At 41.1% G+C, this 22,432-nt stretch overlaps 1 protein-coding gene and 1 non-coding gene across 4 annotated transcripts in view; one reads left to right on the top strand and one right to left on the bottom strand.

Annotated features, from left to right (window-relative positions):
- The window catches only part of stxbp5a (syntaxin binding protein 5a (tomosyn)), a 109,164-nt gene that overhangs the window by 49,195 nt on the left and 37,537 nt on the right, over window positions 1–22,432 (bottom strand). For all 3 annotated transcript variants that reach the window (XM_055015872.1, XM_055015873.1, XM_023272404.3), the window contains exons 3-5: window positions 18,837–18,918; window positions 17,346–17,446; window positions 3,826–3,960 (exon numbers count right to left, since the gene is read on the bottom strand). In XM_055015872.1, coding sequence (XP_054871847.1) covers window positions 3,826–3,960; window positions 17,346–17,446; window positions 18,837–18,918 — 318 coding nt within the window. The remainder of the gene's footprint in view (window positions 1–3,825; window positions 3,961–17,345; window positions 17,447–18,836; window positions 18,919–22,432) is intronic.
- On the top strand, window positions 4,992–5,063 carry trnap-ugg (transfer RNA proline (anticodon UGG)). Its single transcript has one exon. It is a non-coding gene; the product is annotated as a tRNA-Pro (tRNA).

The raw sequence follows: 22,432 nt of genomic DNA, 5'->3' as shown, positions 1-22,432 counted from the left end.
GCTATCTTCGTGTGATGACAGCCTCACAAGAGGACAATAGCAGAGGATACAGAAGCTTTTGTATCTGGACGGCAGCCGTACAGCTGGCAGTGAGACACAAAGAGAATCACCTCACACCTCTGTGATCTGCATCAAAGCAAACCACAGACGCACACTCAAACAGGTATGCAAACCGAGCGCGTCTGCAACAAATCCGAGAACCGATTCCCGAGTCGTAATAACCCACACGCGGGATAGCTGCGTGAGCGATTGAAGCCCAAACCCAGAAGATAAAGAAACCTAATTTCCTCCAACTAATTGCCACGGTTTGGACGGAAAACAGCAACACGTCAGAGAAAGTTTCGGCGGCTTAACAAAGCTGTGAGGGGTTTGGCAGAAAAGAGCGCTACGTCGGATGATATACGGTGATGAGCACAATTAATCTTTGGGTGCTGTGAGGAAATGGAGGGTGACGACAAAGATGAGAGTAGATGTAGATTTATATGCCCATCGGATATATGGGAAGAGCAGGAATGAGAAAAAGGGGAGGGTATGCAGGTAATTCAGGTCAATATGATTCAACAGTATTTTGAGGAGAGTTAAAATTGGCAATAAAGCAAACTAAAGCATATGTTAATTATGTATAGGTGCTTTCCATTTTAGTTATTTCATATGAGATGTAGATTTTCATCATCTTGGATATCTTGGCAACACTGAGAGTCTATTTGCTGCTTGACTATTTGTGATACTGAGATAGATAGGAATATGGAGTCCGTTTAAAGATTCGATTACAAGCTGTATGACATTTTGTTTTCATTTGTGTGGTTTAATTTAGAACTACTGCGATCTCTGCAGTTTTACAAAGGACGGATGTACCTTCAGGAAGACTATTGTACCTCTGTTTGAGAGAGATGCTTGGCAAATTCTGCCTTTCTCTCTTTTGCAAAAGATAAATTTACCATTTTTTCCTCAGCAAGGTACAAATTCTTGCAGCTAAAATGGCAAAAACTTCCAATCAGGAAAGCAAAAAAAAAAAAAAAAAAAAAACCTGCACTGTGTTTCAGAGCTCAAGGTCACAAATTTTCACATTTTGAGCTGGCTGTGTTTTGCGGCACACAGATCTTACCTTACACTAATTACAGGGTTGGTACAGGTTTCAGTACCTGGATCCTCCTGTTTATGTGTCACAGTGTCCTTGAACAAGCGAATGAACTCCCGCTGCTCCCACAGGTTATGGCCACAACCATTACAGCCATTAAAGGAGATTTTTTCAATCAGCCATCTATTTCTTACATTCCTGAGACGGATGTATGCATTTAGCTTGTTCTCATGGCCACGGGAAGAGCTTTGAAATGATTTGCTGACGGAATGGTCAAGGAAAAGACATATAAGTAAAAGCAGGTGAAGGAGAAAAAAGTGGAGGATAAACTTGAAAAAAAAAGCAAAAGATGCAGCTTGCCCTTGAGTTAGAGGGCACCCTGGTATCTATCTCTCTATCACTCGCATCTACTCTCTATCTCATCATTATAACTTCCTCTTTTGCCTATTTTTTTTGTTAATTGGAAACCTTTCCCAAGCTACCTTTCTCTTCCCACTTATCTGCACAACTTCTTTCTTGTGAATGCTTTGCCCTCTGTTACCTGCATTTACACCGATCAGCCACAACATTATGACCACTGACAGGTGAAGTGAATAACATTGGTCATCTTATTATAATCCAACATTCTGCTGGGAAACATTAAGTCCTGACATTCATGTGGATGTTTGACATGTACCATCCACCTAAGGTCAGACAACCCTCCACCCCTCAATGGTAACAGCAGTCCTTGATGCCAGTTGCCACCCTCAGGATGACAATGCACCCCGACACACTGCAAAAACTGCTCAGGAGTGGCCCGGTGAACACGACAGAGCTAAGGTGTTCACCCTGGTTCCACACTCCCCGGATCCAGATCTTACTGAGCATCTGTGGGATGGTCCAGGATAAGCCTGATCTAGGTAGGTCCCACTCTGCAATCCACAGGACAGAATTCAGTGCTGGGGTGACATCCCCAGAGGTCCTGTGTCAATGTCCCACTGGGCTAGAGGACTTTTAGCAGCATAAAGGAGACCAACACAATATTAGGCAGGTGGTCATAATGTTATGCCTGATCGGTGTCTACCTTCTGTCACCAGTCCATTCCTCTCCTGCATCACTCTTCCTCTCTGCACGTCCTTTTCCCCAGGCAAAAGCCCCGTCTCATCCATTCCACTCGTCTAACTCTGTCACACACTCTTCCTCCTCCTCCTCCTCCTCCTCCTCTCTCCCACCACTCACTCTCGCCTTCTCTCCCCTGCAGCCCTGTCAACGAGACGAGACGTCTGTGTGTACCATACACTGATCTCAGCAGACACCTGTTCCACCCCCTCCTCTCCCTTCCTCTGCCTCCTCTTTTGCCTCAGACACACACATCTACACACACATGCTCAGAAGAAGATGAGGGGGAAAGCGTGAAGCAAAACGCTCCAGTGAATAATTTAAGTCTCTACAGCAGGGAACCAAAATGGAGCCTGTCAAGCTGACAGATCCATTGAAACGGCAAAGAGACAGGTTGCTCACTACCTGGAATCTGATACTGCGCCGGGAAATGATACACTGACTAATGATCCTTTCTTATCTCATTATAGTTAAACCACAATAACCTTTCGAAAGGTAAAATGCAGATTACACAGCATTCCTCGCATCGCTGTAAGTGTTTTCAGCGTGAGTCAACAGAACCTCAGTGTTCCAGAGCCAGCAATATGAACTGAGTGAATGAATGACTTCAGATATCGATCTACAAGGGGTCTTCAAAAAGTTCTCAGCCTCACCACAAAAACATCACAGGAGAAAGATTGTTCTTGCATTATTTTTCAACATAGACTCCTTTTACTTCAATTCACTTGGTCCAACAATGTTCAAGCTTTACTATTCTTTCACAGAAGAAGGTCACATCTTGAGTCTCCAGATACTATGTAGCAGCATGCGTGACATCATCATCATCAGTCTGAAAATGGCGACCACACAGGTGGGATTTTAGTGTAGGAAATGGACAGATGTCAGACAGTGCAGGTTGGGTGAGTAAGGTGCAACAGTTCAAAGTCACATTTAGCTGCTTTTACCATCTGTGCTGTATGAATTGAGTGATTGAATTAGTTCAAATATTAGTCTACATGGGTGTTTCAGAAAACACTTGGCCTCATCAAGGAGACATCACAGGAGAAAGATTGCTTGTGCAATATTTTTCAACATAGTTTCTTTTAATTTCAAAGCACTTGGTCCACCAATTTTCAACCTTCACTATCCCTTTACTATCACATCTTGAGTCTCCAGATACTACTCAACAGCATGCATGACATTAATCATCAATCTGAAAATAGCAACCGTACAAGTGGGATTTTAGTTTGGGAAACAGATCGGGGTGGGTGAGGAAGGTGCATGGGTCAACAGTTAGTCACGTTTGGCTGCTTTTGCCACCTGTGGATGGGCACATTGTCCTGGAGCAAGAGCAACCAGCTTGAAGCTTTCCTCTCCTTTTGTCTTTGATTGCTTCAGACATTTGAGCTTGCTGGAAAGTGATATAAGGCTTTATAAAAGACACTTATGCCCAAAGGTTGGAGTTATGCCACGTGTTTCAGGGTGAGGTCAAGAACTTTTTGTTCATCAGTGATTCAGTCTGAAAAATCCTTCATATGACAAAAACTATACAGTAGCATGTTAAATCGTGCTGACTTTGAAGAATAAAAATAGAAGAAAAGCAAAGAACCTTCGGGATAGAAATCTGCGAGAGAGCATCAGGGGGTCAAAAGGCGGGCAAGACCACTTACAGTTCAATGGCTTTGTTCCACATGATGACGTAGCCTGAGAGCATAAAGGACTCCACGTTGACAATGTGGATGTTTCCTCGTTCTGTGCCAATGTACAACCATTTACTCTGGAAGGGCAGGTGGCAGAAAGTTATTCTGTGAAAAGAGGGAAATGAGACAAGCGTGAGAAGAGAGGAGGGAAGACAGAAAATGTGGACAAACCTCAACAGACAGAGACGTCATGAAAATCCCTCCACATCCTATTATAACCAGACACAGACTACGCAAAACTTAGAGAGGACTATTTACCACTCCACCAGGTCGAAGCAGTCAAGATGAGAGAGTCGAAACCAAAGAGACTTTTTGAGTCATTCAATCAGCCCCTTTTTTCTCTACACCCACAGGATACACGAGGGCAAAGAGGCACCCATAATTCTCCTGTTTTCATTATCACCCCCGTCTCCTCCTTTCATCCATCCATCAGACTTAAGTTTAATGAGAGGTTATAAACCCTTCCCTCCTTAACCGTGGGTATCCATTCATCTTCTCATCCTTTTTTCATCATTTTGTACTTTCATCCATCCTCCAATTCAACCTCCAACCCATCTGTGGAATAATAATGTACAACCTTGGTAATCCAGCTCTGCTAATATTTCAAGGTCGTTCAGCTCTCCCAGTGATCCTTTAGATTCTGCACGGTGAGTTTGAGCCACACCTGTGGACTTTAGTGGTGTGTATCTATAAGACAAAGCCCACAAGGTTCACCAGCTGGGGAAGCCATCCATGTAGGAGGAAGAATAAAGCTGCATTCACTTTATTTTGATAGCGCTTTCTTCTTGACTTGGATTTCTATGTGAAGGACAGAGTGGAGGATTTCCTCTGCAATCCTGGCAGATTAGCTCATATTTAGCCACGAAGTCACTCAACACAACAAGTTTAATATTTGAATGTAATATCTCCTGTCAAAGACGGATTAAGCAGACACAGCATGCCAAGGAAATAATACATTGAAATGAAATAAAGTATGTTTTCCACTTCCAATCAGATTATCTTGAAGGCAATGAATTAAAAAAATAAATAAAAATAAATCCTGACACCGAACATAAAACGAGGCTCTACGCATCGTATTCAAAGAAAGATCAAAATAAGACTACCGTTTCAAAAACTTTTGAAACTGCAAAGCATGTGGCTCGTTGGTCTAGGGGTATGATTCTCGCTTTGGGTGTGAGAGGTCCCGGGTTCAAATCCCGGACGAGCCCATAATTTGCAACTAAGTGAAAGAAATATTGGTCAACTCAGAACACTTGATTGGATAATTCTCTGGAACTCAAAATTTGCTGGTGGGCGGAGCCACACATAAAGAATCTTCAGATGTTTATCTTTCTGACAGTCCTTAAACTACTTATCTGTGACATGCCGTTTTCTCTGGAAATTTAACTAAGTCTAAGCTTAACCTTGTGATATTTCATCAATCTCACTTTACTTTTTCTGAGTCAAAAATTGTCAAAAATGATTTTGAAAAATGTTTGAAATTCGCATTCACCAGATTAAACAAAAAAAAACCCTAAATATTCTGTGTTCCTCGACACAACCATGAAGCCATGTCTGTAGTTATGACCAACAGCAATGAGACAAAAAAGTCTGGGATTTTTCAGCTGAAATGGGCTGAACTGCAGGCAATGTTTCCACAGAAAATAGAAGACAAGTATGCATACACAATAAAAATGTAAGCAGTAAGATATTTGTAGACATTTTTGAGCTCTCTATTTCTAGCCGTGGTTTTGAGGTTTTCTCAGTAGTTCAAGACTTTATATTGCAGTTAAAAAAAAAAGAGCCTGCAGTGAGTAAAAATGTGACAGGAGCCAAACTTACCCAGAAACCGCTTGGTGTTCAGAGGCTTAAAGCACAGGGACACTAACACTGGGGACACAAGCCAGATTATCTGGGTCTCTTACATCTAAGTCAAATAATTTGCACTTAAATATGATACAAGGGATGTTGTTGGTCTACGACATCCAACTGCATCTCCTTCAAAACCTATTTGGCAAAGCAGTCAAGTAGCATGTGAATGAAAAACATACATACAAATAACACACAAAACATAAATCTGTGTGAAGATGCCCTTGCAGTGACTTTCAGTGTCTGTCCTGTATATTTAAATCCTCAGAAAGCTTCTCTCTCTCTGCAAGTCTACCTCATGCTGTTTCTCTAGAGATGCATTGAGATCAGCAGTTTCTACTATAACACACACAGACACACATCTTCCCTCTCTTCCCCAAGGCTCTGCTTAAACACAAGAATATATTCATATTTTTGGAGAGGAATCAGACTACTTGACATAAATCTTACCCACACCATCCAAAATGTGCACAGATACACATAAAACAATATTTAAAATGCACAGTTTACACATTTTTTCTGCATCTCATTCAATTTGAAATAATAATAGATACAACAATAACACTACAATTAAATGTTAGACGTCTGCTTTAATTTGAGTAGGTTTATATCAATGCAGAAAGAAGTGCCCAAATTTTAGGAGTACCTGGACAGATGTACATTAAATCCGATACATTAAATATTTAGTGGGAACTTCTGTGCAGAGAATAACTGCCGTAAGCCTTTGACTTTGATAAATATTACCAGACACTTTGTATCTTCCCTAATGATATCCTGGTCTGTAGGTTACATTTAGTAGAAATATTATTTGGTTTGGTCAAAAATGGAGTTGCCCAAGTTCATTTACTGTCAGGTGACATGCATTTTCATGTAAGCCTTTCTTATATAGCATTTCTACATACTGTTCTGCCAAACATGGTTCTGAGCAAATGCAACTGCTGCCTGAAATTTTCTTGACGTCAACCAAGACCCAAGTTGCCTAAAGATGAACAAAATCAGTCTATTTATGTAAGAACTAATGAAATACACTGTAAAATATGATATTAGCTGTACATGACCATGATTTTTAGGAGACAAGGCTGCAGCATTGTGAGCTGATGTAATTACAGTTGATCACTGAGATGTACGTTTGTACAGATTTACTTAACCAGAGAAGATGCAACGGCAACACAACTTTTCATGACCACTTGTGGTGTCTTTACACCCAGTAAGCAAGTCAGTCTACTGGATTTAACATCCTTTTGCATCTGCATAAACAGACTCCTGCCTCTTCTATGCATATGAGGGCTGCCATGTGTTGTACACTGCCTGTCCAAAAAAAAAAAAAAAAAAACGTTGCCACTTTGAGTTAACTAAGCAAATAGGTAAAAGACTTCCATTGGATAATTACTGCAGTGATGAATACGTTTCAGCTGCAACAACTTATTTAACCCTAGTTGATGCATTGAGGAGCTTCTCATTTCTTAAACAACCGTGTTGGAAGACATATCCTGTGGTCATGGAAAGGATGTTAATAATTACTGGCCTGCATAAAGCAGAGAAAACAACTGAGAAGATTGCTGAAACTACTAAAATCAGGTTAAGAACCGTCTAACGCATTATTAAAACCTGAAGGATAGTGGAGAACCATCATCTCTGAGGAACAAATGAGGTCGGAAGAAACTCTTAGATGATGATAGGAAATCAACAGCAGAATTCACGGCTATGTTTAATAGTGAAAATAAGAGCATTTCCACAGGTACAACGTGAAGGGAACTTAAAGGATTGGGACTAAACAGCTGTGTAGCTCTGAGAAAACCACTGATCAGCAAAGCTTATCAGAAAAAAGGCTTCAGTTTGCTATGTAGACTGAACTCTGGAGCAATGGAAGAAGGTCATGTGGTCTGATGAGTCCAGATTTACCCTGTTCCAGAGTGATGGGGGCATCAGGGTAAGAAGAGAGGCAGATGAAGTGATGGACTCATCATGGCTAGGTGGGGGTTAGGGTTATGATCTGGGGTTGGTCAGGTTCAGCAACGTTATGTTCCCAGAGAATGAGGTCAGCTGACTACCTGGATATACTGAAGGACCAGGTCTGTCCATCAGTGGAGTTTTTCCTCTCTGATGACATGGACATGTTCCAAGATGATGATGCCAGGATTCATGGGGCTCACATTGAGAATGAGTGGATCAGGGAGCATGAGATGGATTGTCCTCCACAGAGTCCAGACCTCAGCCCCACTGAGAATCTTTGAGATGTTCTGAAGAAGACTTTGTGCAGCGGTGCGACTCTCCCATCATCAATATAGTAGAAAATTCGTAGAAAATTAATGCAACTCTGAACAGAAGTAAATGCTGTGACACTGCAGAAGCTTATGGAAACGATGCCACGGCCAGTGTGTGTTGTTCTCAGAGCTAAAGGAGGTCCAATAAAATAATAGTGTGCGACTTTTTTTGGATGGGCAGTGTATTTCAGAGAGATTATTTTGTGTCCGTTTGTCTCTGTATGCCAATATGAGTTAATGTAACTGCACATGCACCGTATGTAACATAAATATGTTTGATCTGTGAATGCACCCACATAGAAGCTAACTAATTAAGTGTTCTGAGAGCCAGTGTGAGAGGGCCAGCTGAGAGGCAGTGTCAGGAGCATAATTATACGAATTTGTTCACAGTTTGTTGGTGCGTGTGTGTCTGTGTGTGTGTGTGTGTGTGTCAGTTCCTCCGTGTGTGGCTGTAAATACGCGCCTGGTTGTTTGTGCAGTCGTACTCGTGTCGCTGTGTTCACACTTGTTGTACATGCACGTGTCTCTTGGTGAAATCTACAGCTTCAAGTGGTCACGACACACAAAGGCAGCTGCCAGCTCGGAGGCTCAGGGCCAAACACTGCCTCAGAAATGACAGACGCCTGCCACACAGCGCAGCTCTGAGATTGACTGCACTGTGGGCTGCACATATGACAGCACGGTTCACTGCAAACCAACTGGGGAGACGGGATTCTTCAGAATATCGTCTTTTGTGATGCACGGTTTTACACGACGCGCCAATCAATGAGGATCATCCTCGGAAAGGGAGTAATTTGTTCCCGCCTGTCATTAGAAATCACACGCTTTGATCTAAAGTGCCTTGATCTAGTGATACTGTCCTTTTCCTGAATAACTTTTAATAAACTACCCCTGAGCACTGACCGCTAACTGCTGAATGGCTGACGAGGCAGTAATGTTGTATGAAAAGGGTATGGTTCCAGGAATAAAACTGTGTCACTACTGCAGTGAAACAGCAGGACGACACAACATTTTATAAGTGTTATGATATTTAACCTTCTGAACCCCGAGCAGTTTCTGGGCGTTTTATGCTCTTGTCACAATTTTACTAGCTGCAGACAAAATTTTCACTGCAACGTAAAATCCTGCACCTTTATGGAAACAACACAACCATGGTTGGAGGTCAAAAGAGTTTGAAAAACGTCTTCTGTGCAGTACAACACAGTTATAATGCCATAGACTTTAAACATAAAAACACTTCCATATTTGTCTCCTATCTGCTCAGTGTAAACGCAGCCTGCAGTTCAGCCCAAGTTGGCTGAAAATACACAAATTTTTGTCATGCTATTGTGACGGTCACGGCTGGAGCACAGATTTACAGATACAGCATCTAGTTAAAGCCAAAAAAGCTACGTATGGCAAATTTTAAATGTGAATTTGATGAAATATCACAATTTTAAGCTTTAGTTTTGGTTGATTTTCCCAACAAAATGGCACATCATGAAAAAAATAAATAAATAAAAAACTAAATCATCATTGGGAAGCTGAAAATATGATTATTCATCCTCATTTTACAGTTTTTGGCTCTGACGAATGGTGTCACAAATTTTTGAAAATTTTAAGCCTGCTGGTTGGTTTTGGGTTGAAAAGGTTCAAACTGTAATGTATGCAGACATAATAAAATTAAGAATTATGGTGGTGTGTGTCATAATAACAGGGAGAGCTACATGTCTGACATAAATATTAAAGACACTAAATATTGATTAAATACTAAATGTTAATTGTCTCTTCATAAAGTGTCCATCAGGTTAATAATCTTTTCTTAAATAAGTCAGAGTTTGAGAGTAATTAAGATTGTGGACATTCCTTTCGTCACTGTTTGGAATGATGATTTCACACTATCAAAACTTGGCGATTATTAAGCTACAACAGCAGCAAAAAACAGTTGATAAACTGTTGAATACCATTTAGACACAGCACAAATTGCCCATCATTAAGAAAGCACAAATCAAATAGAAGTCAGTGACACACAGTATGCATTTGGCAAACCTCCAAAGCAGATAGAGTGGCTCTTATCTGAGATGCTAGAGACCCCAATGTACCACAGGGTCTCAATTAACAGGAATCTAATCTAATATCGGGCTGCATACACATGCACAAACACACACAAACACACACAAGTACTGACTGTCTCTACAGCATCTCCTGAGCACTTTTGCCCTCTCTGCCGAGATCCAAATCTGTGCCTTTATCACAAATGAAGCAAAGCAGAAGTTAAGTCACCCTCACAGGTTTTTAATGCATGTGCATTTCCGCAGTAACAAGGTTAAGTTGGAGAGAAAAGGAAGACGGTAGGAAAAAATGTCGAGGAGGGAATTAAACCCTTAAATCAACAGCCCTGCGGCAATCTTAATCAGTCAAATATCTTTGATTAAACTCTGCTGAAATGAATACTGTTTTGCATTTTAAGTCATTTAATTGACGCTTTACCAATACCAACAAACTAGTCAGTGAATGTCTTGAGGTGGAACAGTTTAAAAAAATATTTTAATACAGATTTTGACTCCTGCTGGGATAAAACCTGGGCGATATCAATATGACGCTAGAATGATCATCTTTCACAGGCAGAGATTCAAGCAGCTTTAGCCAGAAATGTTGAGTTTAAGAAGAGTTTTTGTCCAGAAAAAAACAAAAAATCTCATGAGTCTTACCAACGAGCAAAGAAAAGGTGCAGAGATCAGGTCTCATTTATGTTGTAAGTGTACATCCCCCCCTCCCACACCATTATCTCCCATCATGTCACCCCATGTTGATGATAGCATCCACATCTGCAGTGCATTCCTGCGAGGCCGGGAGGTGACGAGAGCATCCTACGCCAGAATGACTCGGCAGGATTTCTTTTTGCGCTCCCTCCGTCCCCACGTTCCTTCCCACAGACTGACTCACTGCTCTCTGGCTGAGGCCCAGTCTGTCTCAACTCCTCCTCTCCTCTCCCTTCTCTTCTCTCCTCTCTCCTATGGTGCCTGTGATCTGATGTGAATGGATGCTGATGCTGGGGGGCTTTCTGCAACACTGCTTTCACCCATCAACTCAAATTCTGATCAGGGGAAGGAGGGGGGGAAAGAAAGATCTGCTGAGAGTAATGGAACGGGCCCAATGATGGTAGGCAGCCTATGGATTTCAAAAAGGTGAAATAAGGCTATCTAGAAAATAAATGTACAAAAAGAGGAGAAACTGCAGAATGTTTTAGTTTGTAGATGGTAGCCGGTATATGAGCACACATTGTTAGCAAGACGACTGCACCCAGTGAATATATCTATTAAAGGGATTAAAGCGATTGCTTTCTTGCTAAGAGATACTGTAGATAGCTAACCTGGTTACACCTATGTGATTGTGACTTAAATAAGAAACATAAGCCAGCTTAGTTTACCGGGGAGAAACCAAAAACCTCCCATTTTATATTATAAAATATGTCCACAATAATATTAGAACATGCTATATTTTGGTATGGTCTTATTTTACAAAGAAATTGTGAATAGTCTGCAATTATATAATATTTTTCAACCTTAGTGGTACTCAAAGCCCTTTATAATGTGATTCTCATTCTTACCAACGGCGACAGAGCTGCCGTGCAAGTTGCAACTTCAGATTTAGTGTCTTGGTCAAGGATGCTTCCACGTGGAGGGATTTATCCACCAACCTTGTGATTGGATGACAACCCGTTCTCCCGCCTGAGCCACAGCCGGCCAAAATGTACAGAAAAACAACTCTTTGAGGCATAAAGTACTACTAGGCATACTGGAACTTTTCAGAGTAGTAACCAGGAGACTAACTGGTAATTAACTGGAATTCTGTTAATCTGAAATTGTAGACGATCTTAATTTTGGAATAGGATCTGCCTGTTTGAAGGAACAGGCACGGAACACACCATTAAATAAATACCAGCGAGTGATGTCCAAATTTCCCAACTCCACCTTAACTAAGCAAAAGCATGACACTATCAGGACAAAGCTCACATTGTTAAGGTGTAACGTATTTCATCAACTGAAAGACTAGCCATGAGTGGACCACCATCCTGAAAGAAGAACTGCTGTGAACTCTTCTTATCAGAGACTATGTGGACTGTGATGTAAATAGTTACAGTTTAAGCTAGTTGGGTAAGTTAAGTCCAAGAGCTCGATCTCCAATGCAGTGTTGGGATTCCATTTAGTACCTTTACTGATTAACTACATGGCTTTTGACAGTTTCTCCACCATATAAGCCTCTGGCGTTACTGTTCTGTCTAAGTTGTTCCTTTAAGTTGTACTCAACAAAAGTTGACAGTTAAGTTGACAAACTTAGCAACCAATTTTAGTTGTATGTGCAGTAGTGCTTTCATTTCACTAAGGCTATCATTGCTGCACTGTGTGGGGTTAGTTGGGCCTGCCCATTTGAAAATAGTAAGTCACTACCAAGCGAAAGACTTAAAATATCTCACGATCTTGTTCATGAGTGATGTGAAAATGGAGCATGAAATAGACAGACGGAGTGGTGCAGCATCAGCAGTAATACAGCCGTTGTACTGGACTGTCGTGGTGAAGAGGGAGCTGAGCCAGAAGGCAAAGCTCTCGATTTGCCAGTTGATCTAAGTTCCAATCATCACATGTGGACATGAGCTCTGGGTAGTGACAGAAAGAATGGGATTGCACACACAAGCAGTCCAAATGAGTTTCCTCTGCAGGGTGGCTGGTCTCAGCGTTTAAAGACTGGGTGAGAGGCTCGGACATCTGGAAAGAGATCGGAGTAGAGTTGCTACTTCTTTGTGTTGAAGCCAGCTGAATTTGTTCGGGCATCTGATTAGGACACCATCTGTGCGCCCTTCTTTCGAGGTTTTATGCCCACGTCCAACTGGAAGGAAACCCCGAAGTAAACTTAGAATTGACTAGAGGGATTACATGTCTTATCTCGGGTGGGATTTGCCTTGACCCTGCCTTCACCCTAACTCAAGTGGAATAGGCTCCAGACCCCCCTGAAGCCCTACAGAGGATAAACCGGTATATAGAAAATGGATAGATGGATGGATTTACCTTGGCATCAAGAAGAAGATGCCGGAATACTCTGCTGCCACCTTGACCTGACCTCAGACAAGCGGAAGAAAATGGATGGATCAATGGATGGATTTTTTTCAAACATCTGTCAATTTAGGAGGGGGCAGGTCTCATGTTCCCTTTCTGGGTGTTTTAATTTCCCTAACTCTCACTGCTATGTAGTCAGCTACCTGGAATCATGTCCCACTTTCTTCTGAGTAAAGAAACTGAAGATCATTTGGTCACTTTGTGCTCTATGATAGCATCTCTGTAGCAGTTAATAATGGTTATCCAGCTAGTTTTATGGGGTGGAAACTCAACCAGTGTCAAAGCAGTGGAGACATGAATCACCACTTAAGGGTGAAAATAGGATGCAGCGATGTGTGAGTTGGGCCTGTTAGTCTGAAGATGAAGTGGCAGACAGTCATATACACAACTATTCATGGGATCACATGAGTTTAACTCAATCTGGGGGAAACTTGTGATTTTGATTGTACATCGAGATTCTAGATAAAAAAATCATCATCATGAGATATTTAGCTGTAATCACCCAACCCTCCTAGCAGACATACTGCACAGCATGGCAGTAGTGAAAAATTGTTTGTTAAACTTTGCAACTCCCTCTAAAACCACAAATGATCGTGTTTATATTTTTGTTTTGTTTTTTTTTTTTTTAAATCCTTTTTAAAAATAATTCTCCATAATTCCATAATTTAGGTACAGACATAATTGTTTTTATCTTCTCATCTAACACACAAAAAAGTAATTTGGTAAATTTGACAAAATTAAGAGTGCTCCTTAAAATGCAGATGGATATCAATACAATAAACACTTTTCCAAGAAAAATGTCCATGCAGCAACAATCTTTGGAGTTACTGATATTCCTCGAAGTGTCTACGTTGTTAGGCTGAGGTTGTTTAAGCCTGTTTTTCATTCTGTTACACTCTGTTAGCTGGGCTGCTGTGGCCGTTCTGGTTGGGTGACTGTCCTTTTGTTGATGGAGGAAAAGGTTGCCTTGTCCTTTACACCTTGACAAGTTAACTAAGAGGTTCAAACAAACAGTCAGTGAAGAGGAGGAAGATAAAAGCAGTGGTAAAAAGCTGGGACAGAGTCGGTGACCAAGACTTTTATTTGTTTTACAGATCTATCCGATCCAATCCTGCAACATGTGGGCCTTAAAAATAGTTGACACTGTCTCTTGGCTTCACTTCAACAGTCACTCTGAACTTCAGATGACACTTTGAACTCTATATCTATCTGGAAATGTAACCTCTTGTTATTTCGTTTGACAACTATTTTATAAAGATAGGACTCACACAACACAGAGGTGTCCAACTGTCATAAAAATAAAGTGGAGATAACGGAGATGCAGAGATGTTTGTAGACGTTAATGCCTGAGGACCTTTTAAAAGCTTATCAGATTGAAAGACACTTGGCTAAACAGAATAAAATGAGTCCAACAAAACCCTGATGGTCCCATTAACTGTGGAGGTTGTCCCTTTGGGGCAGTCATCATAATAAGAACTATAGGAGACGGCGGAGGTGTATATCAGTACACTGAAAGGGAAAATGGAGTGCTGATATGCAAACACTTGAACATAATTTAATACTCATGCAAGACACAATTACCTTTCCCATAAAACATTTCATATACTGTTTGAATAAAGATAGGACTGAAAAGTGTGTTACCAAGTAGGAGTTTTTATTCTATGCAACATTAAATCTGCAAAGGTATAGGATTTCTGCACAGCATACAGCTAACTCTAAGCCAGTTTGATGGGTGAAAATCTATACATGCATGTTAAGAGGTGTGAGGTGGTAATACATTAAAGTAATGTCAAATTCTGTTATTTTATCAATTTAATGTATCAGCTTCTATCCATCTCTCCACACGTTTACTCCTGTTCAAGGTCCTGAGAAGTCCAGCAGCCCAGCTACAAGCTCCTAAAAGACTCAGAGGGATGCATCTGATGACTTACGACATGGATCAATGCGCCTTCGCCTATTATTTTATATGTAAGCTCATAAAGCTATCCTAAAGTACATCATCACAGGTTGACGACCACTAACATGCCAAGATGCACAACTACACTACATTTCCTAGCATCAGTACTTGTCTGTGTTCAAGCAGCAGCTTTCATTACTTTCTCGATCGGAGCATCAACTGTTTCCTCCGTCTGTACAGTACAACATATCCACTGTGTCTGGTATGGAAATCAACTGACGCACGTCAAATGATGTAATGCTTTGTGACACAGCTGGTGTTTGTTGAACCTAACACATTAACACCTAGAGGCAATTAAGTTTCTAGTTCACATGAGCTGTATGCCTTTGGGAAGCAGGAGGAAACCAAAACCTGAAAAAAAAAGATGCAAACTTGTGTTACCATCAAGCTGAGTTATTGCAAGATGTTGAATGGTATTCTGAGACAGCAAAGCCCTTAAGTGAAACTGTTGTTAAGGGTGGAACAGCCAGTCTGATGTTTGAAGCTGACATCAACCGGTAAGGCTGTCTCATGGGGTCAAGTATTGGCATTTTCCCCTCCACATGCATCCAGTTCTGCATGGATAGCGACTGAGTGATTTAGCATTTTAAAGGACTGAGAAGACTCTTCTTTTTTACGCTCCATTAAACTATTAACTAGTCTTCCTCACAATCTTCCTCAAAAGTTTTTGTCACTTATTCCCGCAGTTTTAGTTCAATTTTCTTCTCTCCTCTACCCATTCCAAATGTGTCAAGTGAGTTTGTGGCTCCTCTTTCCCATCCTGACATCTCTTAAGATGCACTGACTCCGCTCCTCTCGGATGCTCCGTCTTGAGGTCATTGCGTTGGACGGCGATGCTTACTAAATGTCAGAGGCGCTTGAGCGCCTTCACAAGAACACAACCCGCCTTAAAAGCCGCTGCTGGCCACCTGTCCATCACATCAGCGTTGTCTCAGATCATCGGTTCTGACGTTTACCCCGTTCACCATTTTTCACAGTGACAGATTACTGGCCAATGATTTGATTAGCTGTGATGGGTAATCACCGCATTTGTGATTGTAGGAGACAGTAAACACCAATTTCCTTGAGGTGAGGTGATTCTGCACTTGTATCTCAGACCCTGAACGACCTCTGCTAAAGAACAAAAATAATTTGAGGAATCTATGATTGAGCTTTTCACCTACTAAGCAAACAGTTTGAGAATGGTAAAGTAGGTTTACTGAGAATAATACTAGAATCATAATTTATTAAGACGAATGCATTAGGAGATCATAAGACACACTTGCGTTTAGTTTGCATGACTAATGGATGGATAACCAGGTCCAAGTGGGTGTTTGCAGTACTCCTGATATAAACTAATACATCAATTTGATGCCTGAGCCTCATGGTTGATCACATAGAAGACCATGCCAAAGGTGAGAACGCTGACAGCAAAAGTCTATATTTGTGCATAATCCATCCATCCATTATCTATACACCACTTAATCCTAATTAGGGTTGTAGGAGGGCTGGAGTCTATCCCAGCTGACTTAGGGCAAAAACAGGGGACCAGTCTACGGTAGGGCTACATATAGAGACAAACATTCACACCTACGGACAATTTAGAATCACCAGTCAACCTCAGCATGTTTCTGGACTGTGGGAGGAAGCCAGAGAAAACCCACACATGCACAGGGAGAACATGCAAACTCCATGCAGAAAGATCCCAGGAAGGTCGGGAAGCGAACCAGGGATCTTCTAACTGCAAGGCAAAAGTACTAACCACCAAGCCACTGTGCCGCCCTATTTGTACATAATAATCAACTAAAATAAAAACTCAGAACTTTATATTTTGCAATCCACTCACATTAGTCGTGTGTGTTTATGTTTACAGCGTGCTTGTATGTGTGGAAAAACGTGCTGGTGCAAACCTTCAGGTGTTTGGGCAGGCTCACACCTGTGCCCCAGCGAAGGGGAATCCTCAAAGGCAGAGTAAGTGACCCAAATAATGAGTGTTTAGTTAGAGACCAACAGAGACAGAAACAGAGAGAAAATCACAGAGAGAGAGAGAGAGAGAGAGAGAGAGAGAGAGAGAGAGAGCATCAGCCTCTCCGTCACCTCCTTTACCCTGTGCACAGCTTTGCAGGCGCACAGACACATTTTCCAGATGAAATGTTGTCTATTTGCATACAGTCTGAAAGCAAAAACTAACAGTTGACACAGGCAGCAAACTGTGATGCTCAGAAAGCCACGAGATCATGCTCATGTTGCACCAGACCAAGTGTGGGGAGTAGCTGAGCACAGAGAAGAATAACTGAGGGAAAAAAGAGAACCCAGCTCTTTCTTTGCAGCTTTGTGTAAACTGCTTACCTCTCTCTGTTGAACTTGAGGGAGTGGAGGATGGCTGGTCTCTTCTGCCTCAGGTTCCACAGGTGGACACTGTCATCAGCCAAAGCACTAACCAGCGCTCCCTGTCATAGCAGATTCACAGGCACGTCATTTCATGTTCAAATGATAACAAAGAGAAGAGCTTTCAAACAAAAGACAGGCTCCCTCACTGAACACATGAAGATTAGAACTGCAGAACTTTCCACAAAACAACCCAGACTGCACATTTTACTCTGTGAGGATGACATGCATTAGTCAGACTGCATTCTCAGGAAGCTCAGGCTGATTTTAAATCAGGCAGCTTCCTCCCAGGTAACGACGATGATTCATAAGATGTATATGAGGGTACGTGTGCATGTAGGAGGCACTAAAAATCATCTCCGTCTCCCTGAGGGTTTGTTTTAGCTGCTGAGTCACAGTCAGACACACACACACACGACTAAGCATTAAATGCTGCACTTCTCATAAATATGATGTAAATCAATATCGTCTTGCCTTTCCAGAATGAATCAGAAATTCTGCTGATGTATTTCCAGCTTGTCAATCATGACAAAAAAATGCTTTAGTACTTTTAGTGTGGCTTGTAGCTTAACGTGACATACAGATGGAACTGCCTATTTTAGCTGAGCGATGGCTTGCTAAGGGTTGTGCCCTGATTTTGGAAGCAAGGATACAAACGACTGTTAAGGTGTCACGCAGTTTATAACGATGATTTAAGCATGCAATGTCCTTCAGAAGAGACTGTTGCTTTCTTTCATCTCATAAAATATGTCAAACTATAAATGCATCACTAATTTTAATATTGTTTACCCCATGAGCCTGAGGCTATTTTCAGGGTAAATTTACTTTTATGCTCTTATCTTGATCATTATAAGGGCTAGCCATAAAAGTTGTAGCATTTTTTTTTCAGAACAGTCTAGAGTATCCAGCTCTGCTATCATTTGATTTAATATACTTGCATATTATTTATATTAGCCTTTATCATAAAGAGAAATTATTTTGTATTGTGAAATTATAATGTTTTTAACTATATATCAGCATAAAATGCTTACAGTGAAGATATCTTTTATTAATTGTATAGAGGAAAGTGTCTGGAGCTGGTAATATCACAAACATGATAATGGGATATGCAATGACTTAGAAATTCATAATAAAAACAATATGCTTAGTGGATTTTAAAGTCATTGTTCTATTCACTGAATCGTTCACATACAACGAGCTGACGAGGAAAACCAGGCTAAAATATTGATCTGTGCTACCCAGTCATATTGACATCAAAAGTGCCTGCATGCAAAGTCATTCAAACCACCTTACTTTCAGCTGCTGTCAAAAGGAACCTTTTTGTTTTTTGCACATTTTAGGGGTGAAAGGTCGTAGGAAGAGCATTCATGAATCAGCTTGCAGGTTTGATCAAATCACATAGCTTTGTAAGGTAACACTGGTCTCACTAGTCATTCTGTTTTTGTGGATTACCTCATTGATGAGGAACTGTAGCTGGATGACGGCTGCTCCACTCTCATGCTGACAGTAACACTCCACTCCGGGACGACCAAACCTGGAAGGCTCTCAGTCAAGGAACGTACGGTTCAACGAAAGGAATTTGTCATCAGAACAATAATATCTGGTTTTGTTTGTGTGGGCATCCCATTATGTACTGCAACTGAATGAAGTATCTGTTTTTTATTTAAATATACTGCCAGGCATGTGAGTGTTTGGATAAGGGCTGAAGCCATTCTTGGAGAAGCTTGAATTACTCAAACACTAAAAATAATTGGTGCTAATTGTTTTCATAGTACTTCTTTATAATTACATACACAACAGGCCAAGAGTTTGGAAGCAAGGCCAATACAGGTAAAACATTTCAAAGCAACTTCAAGTTTCTGTTAACGATATCTTTCTTTCAAAGGCAAAAATAATAAAAACCAGCATGAATTCTGGGATGTATTTACTGAATGATCAAATGTTACTTTCATTGATGTGCACAGGACTAGGACAGAGCGGGAATTGAACCACCGACTCTTCGATCACTGGACGACCTGCTCTACCACCTGAGCCATTCATTTAACATGACTTAATATGATCACTAGTCGAGCTGTAGTGAAGCATCCAGTACAGGAGCAATAACATTCTGTCTTCAACAGGCAGCATACTGATAGCTAAGCTAGCAAACTGAACCTGCATTAGCTGTAACGTTACAGTCCTTTGCAGATCCACACACAGACAGCTGCAGACATCATGTACAGGATGTTATTTTAAATTATACTCATGTTTAGTTTACTTACAGTCTGCTTGGATGATTCATTGTCACACATGTGTAGTAGATCGGAGTCTACATATTCTGTACATGCACACTACTGCCACAAAGCAATTCGAACTACTAGAAATATCAGAAATACAAAGCAGATCTGATGCTAACAGTATAACTCACCATCGAACTAAATACTAATGTCAGATATTTTGTCACAGGTTTACAAATGCTGTTTAATAAACCAAAAGTTGTTATCCAATGAGCTGATGAAATAATCAGCAGACTATTCGATAACAAAAATAATGAATAACTGCAGTCGTAGTTGGAAAGTTGCCAAACTTGGTTCAAGGTCATGACATTACGCTATTTTTATGGTCGACTAGCAGAGCTTGAACATATTCCGCCGTTTCAACATTGACACTATACCCTTTTAAACTCCACACACACCTCAGCATGACATTCCTATCTTTAAAATATTCCCTCATTATATGCCCTCCAGTTATACACCACAGGGATCCATTTTTACAAGGAAACATTTTATTATAAGAGAGCATGCTCCTTATGAATTCACCAAATGCAATTCAGGAAATACTGATACGACTGCAGATTTACAGAAACAGTTACATTAGAAGAGAGTGCTTGCAAGAATCAAATATATAGTCAGAGCTCAATAAAGGGACATTGCTAGAACCACAGTGATGGAATAGAAATATAACCGGGCAGAGGGGGAGAAAATGGAAATGGGTGGGGGGGATATTCACAGAGAAAATTAATCAGCAGAGAAGAGATGGATATTATGTGAGCAGATGAGCAAATAATGGCAGGGAGGGAAAGGGAGAGAGAGGACAGAGTCAAACAGAGATCGACAAGTTGGATAAAAGATGCAGAGGAGAGAGAGAAAAGTGGCAGAAGGATGGAAGGTGAAAAAATGAGAGAAAGAAGGAAAGAGGAGGAGACTGACGGAGAGTAACGAGTTTCCCTTCTTGAGAAGAGTGAATGGGTGAGCTTACTGATTATATCCATTCATTCTTCCCATGAGCATAGGGACTAAGGCAGGGGGTGGCAATTTTTCATACAGGGGCACATAGAGGTGTAAGACCCCGGGGACGACACTATTGCTCATCATTAATGGGAAAGGGAAGGGAGGTGTTGTGTTTCTGCATACTGCCAGCTACTGTATACTGCCTGCAGAGCAATCCCACTACTGCACCATTAGACACATGCTGCTACCTGTGAATGCAGATTTGCAGAGCTTAAAGACACGTACGCACCTACATCTACATATCTGGGGAACCGGGAGATTGACAGAAAGACAGAAGTAGAGACAAGCTGGTTTGATTAACCATTAAGTTGGGAAAAAGGCCGTGACAATGGCAATAGCGGCGACAACAGAACACCTAATGCAAAAACCAATAATCGAGTCTTTCTCTTCCACGGTACAAACTGTGCTTTCAGCCCCCAGAGAGGCAACAGCGTAATTTATTAAGTAGTAATGCATGTAATCATTCCTGAAGTGTGCTGCGGCTGAGGAACGCCACCACATCAACAAGGTCATCACCACACACCTTGTTTCTTCAAAACCACATGCCTGCCCCCCCTCAGCTAATTTCCGTGGGCCTGAATGCACAATAAGGCAGGTGTACATAAACACACACACTATAAATATATGTTAAACATCCTCACAGCTCTCAGCACCACTGTTTTCAGATACAGCATGTAGGTGTATTTAGGGAAACAAGTGGGGAAAATAGTTGCACATTTAGCAGCTAATGAAGCTGATATTTTCATATATATCAGAGTGGGTGGAGTCAAAAACAGAGCTAAAATGACACAGAAAATTGGGCTTATGTACATTTAAGTGGCTACAATCACAACACCACATTATTATAAATGTAAATAAGCAACCATTTGATCACAAGTTAATCCTCCAACCTCAAAACCCACTATTCACTATTAATCTGAGCAAGAAATTGTTAAAACAGAAAGAATCATCAGTTCTGTAACCGCTTCTAACAGTCCGAAACTAACAATGTCGTACTGCCAGAAACTAAACTTAACATCATGATATTTCACTAAAATCACTTTATTAGAAATGTCTATATTAATAAGAACCTCGAAAATAAATAGTTTTCGGTAACCAGATCCGGTAACAACTAAAATTCTGCTCTCCTCACCACAACTATGAAATCATTAGTGACATAGCTGTGACTATCAGATGATAGAAAATTAGAGATTTGAACTGCAGGCTGTGTTTGCACAAGTGGCATTATAACTATGTCCTACTGCACATAGGACATTTTTGAGTTCTCTCTATTTCTAGCCATGGTTGTGGTGGCTCCATAGAGGTGCAGGAGTTTATACTGCAATGAAAAATGAGCAAACAGTGAGTAAAAATGTAACAGGAGGGGAAAAAAACGCAGACACTGCTTGGGTTTCTGTGTAAAGAGTCTTCCGTCCAGCAGAGAGCTTACAGTCAGTCCTAAATCACATCAGAGCACATGCTGGTCCCCTCCAACCGCAATCAGATATCAAAGGTAAAGGACTCGCTTTGCTGCCTGAAAGCTACCCCTCGACTTTACAGGTCCATTAAGCTTTGCCCTCCCTCCCCTTCAATAGGCAATTAAAGGACTGTATCTCTGCACCAGTGACCAGAGAAAAATCCACCAGGAGATTGAGCAGACTTTATCTGATAGACCATGAGGGCACCACCAAAACAGCGGTGATCGTATCTTCTCCAGAGCCAGTCACCAGCATTATGTTCAGTCTCAAGAGCTTGGAATTTCTTATGACCACCAGCCGCCTCTCTGACCCCGACTACACC

The sequence above is a fragment of the Amphiprion ocellaris genome, chromosome 12 (assembly GCF_022539595.1).
Source record: "Amphiprion ocellaris isolate individual 3 ecotype Okinawa chromosome 12, ASM2253959v1, whole genome shotgun sequence".
In the NCBI taxonomy this organism is placed as follows: domain Eukaryota; kingdom Metazoa; phylum Chordata; class Actinopteri; family Pomacentridae; genus Amphiprion; species Amphiprion ocellaris.
This window is presented reverse-complemented; position numbering and strand designations above follow the sequence as displayed.